General features: G+C 38.4%; 1 protein-coding gene across 1 annotated transcript; it reads right to left on the reverse strand.

Annotated features, from left to right (window-relative positions):
- Positions 1-657: 657 nt before the first annotated feature.
- kiss1ra (KISS1 receptor a) lies at positions 658-10,432 on the reverse strand. The gene is made up of 5 exons (XM_036554162.1): positions 10,204-10,432; positions 6,835-6,959; positions 2,135-2,270; positions 1,219-1,457; positions 658-1,032 (listed from the first exon to the last, which is right to left on the reverse strand). Exons 1-5 carry the CDS (start codon positions 10,430-10,432, stop codon positions 658-660), a joined length of 1,104 nt encoding a protein of 367 aa, XP_036410055.1.
- Between the last annotated feature and the right edge of the window lie 3,017 nt (positions 10,433-13,449).

The raw sequence follows: 13,449 nt of genomic DNA on the forward strand, positions 1-13,449 counted from the left end.
ACTGTCTCATCCCCGGGTTTTGTGTCATCTGTGATTTGATCTATTTTGCTGATAATGTCTTCATCAGTCATTTATATGAGTAAGGAACACAAGAGGTTCTACCACCGATCCCTGGGGGACTCTATTACACAACTCCTTGCTCAGACGTGACCCCTCATATCATTACTCTTTGTATTATATGCTGAAGCCATTTCTTCCACTGTGAGATTGCTGTGACTTTTGAGTTCAATTTGATTTCAGATTGATGATTCGCTCAAGTGAGTATCCTGTCAAACATTTTGTTTTTCAATATCCAGATATACAACACCATGAGCTCATTTTGGGTTGACAAATTTTGAAGTTTCCTTCAGTCCTGTAGAAAAGTCCAGGAGATTTTCTAAGCAACATATCCCTCTGTGGAAACAATGCTGACTGTCCCTTAGAATGCTACCCCAAATGACAGATTCAAAAATCATACATGAGATGGAAGATAAACTGCCCAGCTCTAAATCCATATGATCCCTTTGCGGTATAAACAGGGACAGAACTAACTTTTGATAATCAAGACTGCTACATTGCACTTCTTTATTCAGTAATTCTGCCTGTTCTGTATTTAGATTTCCAACCAATGATACAACAGACGGTTCTCCACATATTTCATCTAGCACCCTCCACTGTTTACTTTCCTTCATTGTTGCTCATGTCAGTGGCAATAAACTTGATTTCTGCATTTGCTGTCCGGGAGGTCACACTACTGTCCCGCACCTTATGTTTAAACAGGAACGGAAAAGTCTTTTTGAAGGACTTGCGGAAGCTTGCGCCCATGAAGCCATAGACGATGGGGTTGATGGAGGAGTTGGCGTAAGACATGCAGTTAGCCCAGGTCTTGATCTTGTAGGTGGCGTAGTTGGGCTTGTAGTTGGGATAGAAGGACTGGAACAGGATGAAGAGCTGGATGGGACCCCAGCAGATAGTAAATAGCAAGACAATGACCACCACCATTCTGGAAATCTTGCTTCTGATGGCGATCGTCCTCTCTGACAGCAGGTGTACCTGTGGAAGAGCGAATGACTATGGGTCCTTGTTGCCGGACTGAACATTTCTCAAATTTTATTATTTTCACACATAGCATTGCTGTTTTGAACGTGACCAAGACTTCACTGATAATGTATGCCTACTTACGAAGATACTACAGAAAGTGAAAATATACCAGCCTGTGAAATAGCTTCACCTCCATACCTGGTAATTATTGTCCACTGGCTCCACTGCCGGCTGGCCCACCCTCTTGAGCATAAAGGAGTAGCAGAGTGAGATGGTGAGTACAGGCAGAAGGTAGACAGCTATGAACTGGTACAGAATGAAAGCCTTCTCGTGGGCCTTTGAAGGGAACTTCTCCATGCAGTAATGTCTTGGTCCATACCAGTAGCCTTCCTCAATCCTTTGATACATGAAGATGGGCGTGGACAAAATGAAGGACCCTTAATAAAGAGGATGTTATCAGTACATAGAAAGTGACAACGGATCTGCTATGTTACCATGTGTGGCGATAGATGAGCAAGGCTTCATGAACCACAGAAATGATGCACTTATCACACACTTTCAGTCGTTATCTGATTTAAATGAATCATGTTGTGCTACAGAAAGAAAGTCTTCAATTAGCTTATAAAAGCCAGTGATTGACAGCATGTGGTAACTCCACCTATTACAGTGTTCATGAAGCCTTAACCCTCAAACTCACATTCCTATAATGTCAGCAACCAAACAGTAGAAGTATTATAACAGCCCTCAAACACTGTCTGCATCAAGGCCAATCCACAGTATAAACAGGAAATAGATGAGAAAAAAATAATATTTTCACAATAAGAGCTTAAGGACAGTAAAAATAATGGTACACTGTATATCTTTTTGAAATACTTTGGAAAAGAAATATGTTAGATGTGCTTCTAGACATCAATCAATTTAGTAGGTTTACCTAAAAGATTACATTTAGGCTTTCACCAAAAAAAAAAAAACTTTCCATGTTACAACTGAGGGCCGATCCTCAGCATTTCTCTTATTTTTGGATACACTTCAGATGGATTTTGGATTCACTGATGGTGTTTTGAAACACTTTATTGATTACTCAGACAGTGCGGCTACCACCCATGTGTCTTACCAATCCAGATACAGACACTGACGATCATGGCGACACGAGGTGTGCGGTGCCGCAGGGATTTCAAGGGGTACACGGTTGCATAGCAGCGGTCCCCACTCATAGCTGTCAAGGTAATGCAGGTGGCCTGGACTGTGACCTGCAAAAAAACAACAGCTGCTTATGCCTTTGATCCATAATTCAGTGCATCGATATGTCACATTTCAGTATGTCATTTATATTCATTACAAGAACCAGCAGCTTACAAAGCATCTCAGTCACTGATAATTTCTACTGTAGGGTACGCATAGGATACACTGTAAAATCACCCGTAAGTAGTGATACAGTAGTAGTTCTTCAGGTGCTGCGCTAAAGGTGAAACCTACATACATCTACAGCAGTGGGTTAAATATAAGTTCAAAAATGGAATCACACTCAAAAAAGACTATCTGGGACAACAAAATATATTCTTGAGACTCAGCCAGGTGCGTAACAAAAAGACTGAATATGGGAAGTGACAAATTCATTTTTTTGACTTTAAGTAAAGCCAAATTGGGAAAAAAAGAAGTATTTTTCTCATTCACAAGGAAAAATTATTCTAACTTCCTGTCTTTAATAATGAGAATAGTCACTATGATTAACAAAAGGAAAAAAGCAAAATATTCCAGTATTTTTTTGTCTATAATTCTTTTCTGTCACAATGAACTGTGTAAGAACAGCAAAATTCGAACATGCGTGGGACCTAGCTATTAATTAAGCTAGAGGGCTTAGCAAATTAAAAGTGGAAAACTTTGTAAAAAGAGAATTGGTCACTTTAATTGGTATACATTTTTCCCTATTATTTGAGGTGATAATGAGAATTATACAACGGGAATCAACTATGCTTCATCTACAGTATTAAATATTTTATTTTTAATCCCCTTTATGAAACATATTCATCCTAGAGTTACCTGTCCTTGTATAAAACATGATGACTAATCCTTAATACCCACACATAGCCACTTCCACATGGCATGGCTCTACTGTTCATCACCACTTGTCTGCTTTTACCCTGAGAATTTTAATCTTGCTAAATCATAATGGGCCTTTTTTCTAGTCTCTTTCATTTGAAGTACTAGTAGACAATGAGGATGGAACACACAGAACAATCACCCTATATAAAGCAATCGAAACAATCATTGTTTATTAACCTTTATTTAACCTGGAAGGTCAATTGAGAACTAATTTCTTACATACGGTGACAATGTGAGAGAAAATTTCTCATACAGTATACAGTGACAACCAGGTAGGGAATGTAAAAAATTGTGTAGCCAGTTGACTGAAGGAGAACTGATTATGTGGGCAGATTGAATAAACAAGCTCTGAGAATTTGACCAGGACACTGGGGTTAACATTACTGCTCTTTCAGTAAGTGCCATGGGATTTTTAATGATGTGTGAGTCAGCCCTTTGGTTTAATATCCCATCCAAATGACAGTGGGTTTCATTCATCAAAATGTTTGTGGAAACAGATGCATTTTGTGCTTGGAAAAAGTGTGTATTAAAAAGTCACATCAGATTCTAGAAGCGTACAGAAAGACCCGGTTTTGTTCTAGCTCTTGTTCTTATATTAATGAATTCTAGCTGTTCTTCATGTGGATGCTCGTGCATGTCCCCTGTAATTAGTAGTACATGCCCTCAACAATCCCATACAAGGACAATCCGAGTCTAAGGTATAGCCGAATTGCTGCAAAAAGCGAAAAAAATATATTCTCTGATTCAGAGATTTAAACAATTCTGACAGAGGTGTCTGCAAGTAAATATTTTGTAGCGTGAGCAGTGGTGAGTCCAGGCCATTGGCAAATCACTGGTCAAAATAAGCATGTCTTTGAAAGGATGCCAATAACTAACTCAATTTTTAGATCAAAAGCTTTGTCATCTTGTTTAATTATGAAATTTGTAGCCCACACATATAAAGTATGTGGGAGTAGACCATACAAATGTAATCCAGAGGTTACAAGGTGCACAGTTACATGTAATTCAGACTTTGACTTAAAGGTGCTGTTTTTTTTCTATTCTAGAACTTGAAAGGTAGGCCTGTTCTCTGGAGCAATTCAACCATAGGTCCTCTTGCTACTGTTCATCACATGGCAAACAACAATGCCATGCATCATACCCATATTTTGGAGGACACAGCAGGCCAATGTGATGTTGCATATATTCTCTGCTGTGTGCAAAAGCAATCCAAAAGCTATGCCTAAGCATATCCACTGACTTTTTAGCACACTGATCCATCATGCTCCATCACAGAGCAAGCGTGCATATGTGGTTGTATGCAACCTTCTGTGGTGTCTGCGGGTTGTCCAACAGTGCCATCATTCAGCAGTTCAGCATGAAACTATGTAGCACTGATGAAGGTCACTCGATCAAAACATTTGCTAATCACACTGTCTGCACTTGTGCGCTTCACTTGTCTTTACCTTGTTTTTCTTTTGGTGGGCTTTTTTTAGTCCCAGATAATACACTGTGAAGGTTTACTGGTATATGTTGGTTTCCCTAAACTGTCACAGATGTTTGGAGTGCTGAGTTCAGTGTTTGCTTATAGGCACGGAACCAAATGCTTTTCTACACTTAACTCTGTCATGTACAGTACAGACAGATTCACAATTATAATTTGGCAAGTAAGTAGTAATTACAAGCATAAGTATATGTATGAGCCTGCTGATTAAATTAGTCAGTATATGTTTGCTTATTGCAAACTGAACCACATGTATTTCAACTCCAAAATGTCATTTTTTTTCCACATATAAATTTGATACTTGTACTTTTTTCAGAGTAGCAAAAAAATGGTCTTACTCAAATTTGTGTTCTTGCATATCTGGTTTGAGTTGTCTGGAGCTGTTGTGACATTTGTTTGTACAAATTCCAGCTGAGAACAAACTGACGAATTCCAAAATGTTCCTCAACATTCGTACACACAAACAGTAAATGTGGACCGGTGTGTTCTGCAGCATAAGCGTCCCCATAACTGCATTTGGGCCATTTTTTGAGGTAAAAGGAAGAATTCCTCCTACTGGCCCACTAACATCACTTCCAGCAGCAGCCTAGCTTTCCTAGGAGGTCTCCCATCTCAAGTGGTAAGGCAGCCCAACTCAACTGTGCCTCATCCATCAAAACAGAAGAAGCCCACAGGGTGGCAGTGTCTGCGGGCAATGGCTGCTGGATCATATTGTAACACTGGTGAAGGGGGAATGTTATATAATAAATCAAACATAATACACCTGAAAGGGAAGAATATTGGTATGCCACTGCAACACAGACATGTGTGACAAAGCACTTGGCAGTTCCTTAACAAATATCCTTGACTGAACCTGTATTGTCACGTAATGTGGAGGATGAAACATGTCAAAATTTAATGAATGCAAAAATTCGCAATCATTTATTTTGACATTTAATTTTATTTATTTATCACCTGATTTAATACTGACATTCTCTGCACCAGATAAAAGCCTGACAACGGCATGGCAGATAAAGGAAATCCCTGAACAAGACCAGCATTAATAAACTAGCTCAAATGATCAAAGAGAACAAACTCTAATAAACTCTGGGGGTCTTCAGGAGGTGAACATTTGATCAAGATCAAGGGGATCTGGAGATTGACATACCCAAAAAAGGACTGATACCACATAATCTGGAAACTCAGGATCATACAGTTGTATTACCCCCACCAAAACAACCTCAAATTCATAAATTCAACCTTGTCAGAGCCACTGCCTTTGAACATAATTATGCATATTTATAATATACATAATTATACAAATTTAATTATATATATATTATTATATGTAATTATATACATATATATATATATATATATATATATATATATATATATATATACAACAAAATGTTTTCCCTGAGGTTCATCTTTAGAATTTTCTAGACAAATACAATATTACTTTAAAGCACAAATTATGTACAGCATATATGTTTAAATTTATTTCCAGGTAAAATGCTGATATTGTTTTATCACTATGCCTCAGGAATATATAAATATGTAAATGACACTGAATTGAAGAAAAAGGTGGAAAAGGGAGATCTGTAATAATCTGGGGTTTCAAAATTTACTCACAAACTCACAAACTGTTTGATGGTTCACACTGTCATAAAGGAGCCACAGTCATTTTAACAAATAAACAACACTCTTATGTCTAGAAGCATATAGAAAGCTAGACAGTACTTGTCCACATTCATAAAAACATACACTCTACTAACAACTGTATCACATCTTTACGGAAACCTCACAGGCTATTTTAACTTTAAACTTTACTTCAGTCAAAAGAAATACTAGAACTGCCTCATGTCTCACAGCTTGATCTATACAGCCAGTGGGATTTTCATGTATAGCACAGCCAAAGTATTAAGCTTTGATATGGTTGTAGCGGCAAACTATCTGTCAAAAAATAAATAAATAATGAAACAGAACAGTGATGTCCTTATCAGCATATTAGTTGTTGTGCATTTCAATATTTTGCATATATATTGAGAGAGCAAAGGTCGTATTGCAAAAAGCTTGCCAAGGCAAACTATCACAAAAATCAATTACCATGTCAATTGCTCATTCAAATCCAGGTTTCCATGGGTCACCATACATGACTTGCTTCAGAAAATGTCCAGCTATATTGTGGATAGGTGGATAATATGGTCTGGATATTCAGGCAAGTAATATCAAAGCATTCACCCTACCTGTTGAAGAAAAGCAACAAATTTGCACATGAAATCCCCAAAAATCCAGCTTGGCAGGGGATAGAGTGTGGCAGTGAAGGGAACACAGCACACCAGGAAGATGATATCTGTTGCGGCCAGATTAGCTGGAAAGGAAAAAATCACATTAGGGCCAAACAGATAAATCATTAAAAGTCATTTCCAGTCAGAAAACACAATTTGATATTTTATGAGACTGATCAAATTTTAACATGCATGCATCTTATAAGCATGGAACTCATTCCTCCAATAAATGTCACGAGTCAGCTTTAATTCCAGCCAGAGTTAAATGGTGAAGTGCAAAACTTTGACACAAGCTTAGCTTTCATAAGTTTTGATAAGCTTCTTTTCCCCTGATACCCCTTTGATTACCTTAAGACAACAAGAGCTATATTTAGATGGTGCAGCCTTATTTAAGCATAATTTTTATGCAGACTCAAGGTTCAAGTGATATTCTGGAAAAAAAAAAAAATCTCAAATCAATTTTGGTTTTTAAAATGCACAAATGTCCTGGTGGGCTGGGGAAAGCTCCTAAAAGAGTAAAAAGTGTTACCAAGACATGCCATGCACTGACCCAACAGCATGCCTGCCTCCTTGTTTTTGCACCAACGCATCATCACTTAAAAACCCATAGCAGTGGACTGCACAGGACTAGAATAAGGGTAGGCCCTGTTTTGTGGGTTTTTAAATAATGATTTTAAATTACTGCAAAATGCAATTAGAATACAAAAAATGTCAAAAACTGAAATGCAACATTCTCCTTACACAAAGCATAGGGTATAGCTTGTAAGAGTAACTGTCCATTTACAGTTAGGGAAAATAAATTTGGAGCTTACAGGCCTTAAGTACAATGCCTCACCTCTCTACTGCTTTGAATATGTCAGTCCTGATATCAGCAGCATTTTCAGCAGCAAGTATTTCAGATGTTAAATGTAAATAAGCACGATCTTATAATATGCACCAGGGTCTTTGGACCAAGTCTGGAGTATAGGGCAGAAACGACATTCACTTTGGACGTGACTGTAAGCGAACCCAAAGTGCGCTGAAATAAGCCAGGTGCGAGGGATGAAAGGGTGGTTCTTGTCAAGGAAGATGCTGCCTTTCGTTCATGGCCAGCACATATTCTGTATTCCACAGAACCATTTGGTTTGTAAAGCTGTGTCCCCATATATCAAGATAAATTACCTTTCACGGTATTGCAAGTTCACTTGATCTACGTGTTTGTTACACTGTATTGATCTAGATACTTGATTTTTTATGCCTCAATACACCTTGCACAGGTTTTGTGATTGCAGGGCTACATCGATGTGATTGATCTGTGAAGGGTGGGAATTTAAATAACCAATGACACAAAACTTTGGTCCCTCACCATTCCCTGTTGTTAAGGTTCTGTATTTAAAAAATGAATGCCTACCAGTACACATTTTATCTGTAGTTGCAAATGAAATATTAAACACAAAGCAAAACAGTTGTAGCAAAACATATAGTTACAATATAACAAGTTTATGACACTGTCAGTAGTACACCATTCTACAATATTTATGGTATGGCAAAATAATACTAAAAATGTTGTGTTGTCAAAAATCTGTTCATTTAAGATGGTGTTTTTTTTTCTTGTCCTTTGACAATTTATATATGTCTACTTCTAGAAAATAGAAGACAGGCAGAAATGTGTCTGCTGAAATGAGAATAATACAAATACTCAAGTAAAAATCAAATTCAGGTAACCCCCTTTTCAGGTAACCAATGCTGTTACAGAGCTATCAAAAAGTGTGAATAAGATTTATGTATGTACATTATAATGGAAACCTTGTTAACTGAAAAAGATGGAGTAAGGGAATATGACATCATGCATGGAAAAGACAGCAAAATTTTACATTCGTTTTTCTAAGCACATGCACAGTCCATACTGCCAAATGTGCATTTTCAATTCCAAGAATTCTCTCACTCATTCATTTTTCTGATAATTCCTGCAATTCTCTCTGTCATTCAAAGTCAAGAATCCTCACCAACCTCCTTAGCCAGGATAGCACATCTTCCCCTTTTCCATTTCAATCATGTCAATGTGTTACGTAGGGCAATACCTGACACCACGCAATACATTACAATATACCACTCTCCAGCTGCCTGTGTCTGTCCAGTCTGTATCTCAGAAAACCCAGCACTGGCAATCTTCAGGTCGGTCATAAAGTATGCATGACCATGTTGCATTCAATTCCACTCCTAGCCTCAAGTGCAAGACCCTTTAAATCCATGCAAATATAAAGACAGCCTGCACGTCTGCATCTCCAAACACTCAAAGGTCAGAAAACATTTCAAACAAGCCGGATCCACTTTGCAATTGTCAGCGGTGTATACAAAAAATACCACTGGAGGTAGAAACACTGCAAAGGCACAAACGCATCGAGGAAGGCTTAGAGATCCCCTTACAAATCCACCCGAATTTTTTCAAGGGCTGATGTAAATGCCATAACTCTCCCCAGTTAATGAACACTGTATTGGGTCCTTGTAAATATGGAACAGGCTCTAGTAGCAGCACCAAGACCTGTTCTTCATTCACATCACATCCAGGCACAAAGATAGAGTCTGTGTTGTTTACATGCACTGAGTGCCCATATGTTTGTCAGTCAGAGGCTGGAGACTCCACTGTACACATCTGATTTACCTGAAGCTTGGAATGAATAATACATAGTATCACTACATGTTGCATTCCAAATATTTTTGGCTGTTGATACAGTATTTAACATATACAGTTTTCTCAAGCTCATTTTTCTTTAAACATATGTGTCTTTCAAAAAAATGAGCTTTGGATTTCATCCAATTATTTTTGTAAAGAGTAAATACAACCTTTATTTTATTGACTTTTCACGCTTTTTGGTTTTTAAGTAGCTATCATCAGATAGCAATTTCAATGAAAGTCAAAAGCTATATCATGCAGCAACTGAAAAAAAAAACATGCTCCTCTGTCAAGTTTCAGATGTCATATCTCAGATGTTTAAAGACATGCATGATTTAATAGTCTCAATCACAAATTCCACAGGCTTAGTGTTTTTTTCACCCTGGCATATTTACTATGACTATTATGATTATTATTATTACTATGTTCAAACCCACCAAAGAAATCATAACATGAAATGATCCATGTAAGAAAATGCAGGTGTGTCCCCACCGCCAAAGGCAAAATGCTGTAAAAATTATTATATATATTACATTGTTCTTGTAGCCACATTAAATCAGAGGGCCGTTTTACTAGGTACAGTATGACTCTGAAGCAGACTGCTTCACAATACTTGGAGCTCGTCAAACAGAGAAGATTAACCCTGTTTCTTGTTATTGGAGACTCACGCTCACCTATGTAGAAGTTGGTGGCCGTCCGCATCTGCCTATGCTTGGAGATCACATAGATGACCAGGGAGTTCCCAATGAGTCCTACCAGCATGATGAGGGAAAAGAAGAGGGGGACCAGCCATGCATCTGTCAGGAACGGATGCGCCCCCTCCTCGCCTTTTTCCAAAGAAGCGTTCACCTCTGACCCATTAAATAGGAGGTCAGTGGCGTTCCACATTTCGGTAGGAAACATTGCAGTTCAAAGCAAACAAGAAAAAAAAAGAAAAACACAGCTAGCAATTACAGAAGGTCTGTTCCTTCAACTTGCACATAACCGCTGAGATGCTGAGTTAACGTTCAGTTGTTTCTCATGAAATCCTCAGTTAGATGGCAATGCCAGAGAGAGAGCGCTGCCTGGTTCCAGCAGATCTTTCAGGATCACTTGTTTGTAAGGGATACAATCCACACACAAAGACAGCTAGAAGCTTTTTTCCCCCCTTCTTTGAAAGAGCAATTCTCTGAGCTGTTTCTTCTCAAGGACGAGATCCCGCAGGCTTTATAGTGAGCGTGCACACACACGTGGGCTGGGAGTGTAGAGTAAAGAGCTGATGTCAGGTCTCCTAGCAACATTTTCCCAATCCTGAGTTTCATCCTTCATCCATGTCCACTCCGCGGGCATTTTTTTAAAAATGCTTTTTGTGCACAGAATGGAGAAAAAGAGGCTGACTGATTAAGTAACCAGTGCATTATCTTTTCTGTGTAAAAAATCTCCTTTTATGCTACAATCAGCTATTAGGTGTACTTTTAACTGCTGGAGTGTATTCCAGTTGCTTGATTTGTCTTGTAAGATGCCACATAAATTGCATTGTTAATTATGTGATTATGTTTTGTTACAGTCAGGGCTGCATATTTTGATGTGTATATAATAATGAGCTGAAATGAAATGTCCAGAGGCTGTTTAGAAAATGTAATAGTTGGGATATTTGTGGAGTTAAATACTGGAATTAGGATTACTCAATGGCACTCAACCAATTCCATTTAAGTGGTTGAATTATTTTTAATCATTATCTATTGTCTGAGTCAATAGCAAGCTGCAAGCATCAGTCCATTTTCCTCAGTAAAACAATAAACCTTTTAGCCTGTCTCTGCCAATAAGGCTAAATTCAAAGCTGACACTAAGGCATTGACCCCGATGAAGACCATTCTCAGGGGAGCAAAGCTGAAGGACAGGACCAGCACCTGTGATCCAGACCTTGTTAGCCCGCAAAGCATATTTGGCGCCTCTAAATGACAGGGATCAACCCGTCTGCCATCCTTGCACGTCCAATCAAAATCCAATAGCCTCTTGTCCCCTATTTCTTTCTGTGAAATCTCGCTATAGTTCTTCCTTCATCTGAGTTTCAGAATATATTTCTGCAAACTGCACCCAATCACTGTAATATCCTGCTGGTGAAAAAGCTATTGAAACCCAGGGACTCACAGCCTCTGTCCAGGGTCCTTCAGTGAGCAATTACACCTTGAGTCTCAGTCCAAGGCACATGCCTGACATCAAATTGTTGCTTCTGGATTTTCTGCTTAGACAAGGTTCATTTTATGAAAGCATTCCATCTTACTTGGGGTCTCACAGAGCCGTGTGTCTTCATAAAAAGGAAATATATGCGTCTGACTTTTCATCGGAGGGCGAAATGCAAATCTTTTTTCTTCAATGCGAGGCTTTGATTACCATTGGAGATGGCACATAATGTTTCCAGGAACAGTTGACTAGAGCCACAGATGGCACCCTGACATCTGTTTAATGTGCCGTTCCAGACATTATGTCTCTGCTCACTCGGTGGGAGCTGCTCTAGACCAGAGGGCAGACCAGAATCCTAATTCTGAGTAGTTTGTTTCAGAGCTGTCTCTGGCTTCATCAGCCCATGACTTGCCACGAGATATTTCAGCAAAGTTCTTGAGATAAGTTTCAGATAATCCCCTTACTGCTCATAACACTCATCAAAACCAGTTTAAACTGATCTAAAAATCACAGTGATGTCCGTGGGCTGTCATAGCCTTAGCCTTATCCAGATAGACAGATGACTCTTCTCGCACACCACTGTGTATCAGTTCCACTTACAAATAAATACTCTAAAGGCATTATTGTTATCAATACTTAATCTTCTGTTCTGAGAAAAAAGCAGCAAAAAAACAAACAGCTGTGCCCTCATGACACACGCGTGTTATGTCAGTACAGTTGACATCATTCACATGTATTATTTATGAATAAACAGTAAACAAGGGGATGATCATTTAAATATATGATATACTCTGAAATGAGATGTTAATCTCACATTTGTATTGGGAGTAGTATCTGAGTGGTAGCGCTAAGTGATGGCATCAGTAATGCTTTCACGAGGGCTGTGTTTGAATCTTTGTGAGGTGCTACTAGTTGATTAAAATGCTTAACTTTTAAATGTCATCTAAGACGTGCACTGTTTGTCATTTGTTCAATCCCAAGGTGTGTGGGCAATGGATATCGTTTTGATGTAGCATATTTTGGGCCAGGTATTTAAACTGCTGAACATATTATTGTAAGTTTATTACAGAATATTTCTGCATCAGAGAGTGGAATGTTGGATCTTTCTTCATCATAATTTATTCCTGATTTATTTTTCAGTGTAAATTTCTGTACAACATACAAAGGGCATGTGCACAAGTACTTGAATAAGCATTTACTCATGATCATAAATAAATCATGATCATAACTTGCTGCTCCATGCTATCAGCAAAGCAAAAAAGACACACAAGATCTTAGTGTAAAGAGGAAAGCACCTACTTAAGTTGATTATTACACGAGGATTAAATGGATGTCCCAAACAATATGATGCTAACAGAATCCATATTCCAAACTGTCTGCACAGCAGTGGTGATATTAACATGACTCACCTGTCCTCTTATGTTAATGTCACTATGTTAAAATTGACTGCTTTCAAATTTTTACATTTCATGGGCACCTTTAAGTGCTTCCGATAACATTTGTATAGCAAAAAAGAATTAAACGATTTTGAGTGAGTGGTGGCATTTATGAGTAAGGAATCAGTCAGGTCAAGGAGTAGGCTGTCATCTCACTTTGGAAATAATACAGTGAGATGTGGCATTTGGTTTTACATCTGACTGACAACAATGAGGTTATTTAAAGAGATTCAGCATGAGCAAGAGTGTTTCCAGGCTGATCCTTATCCTGCTAGTGTTAATGGCAGTATGTGCATACTGCATATTTCATCTGTGCACCGC

This window comes from Megalops cyprinoides, chromosome 20, assembly GCF_013368585.1.
Source record: "Megalops cyprinoides isolate fMegCyp1 chromosome 20, fMegCyp1.pri, whole genome shotgun sequence".
Taxonomy (NCBI): Eukaryota; Metazoa; Chordata; class Actinopteri; order Elopiformes; family Megalopidae; genus Megalops; species Megalops cyprinoides.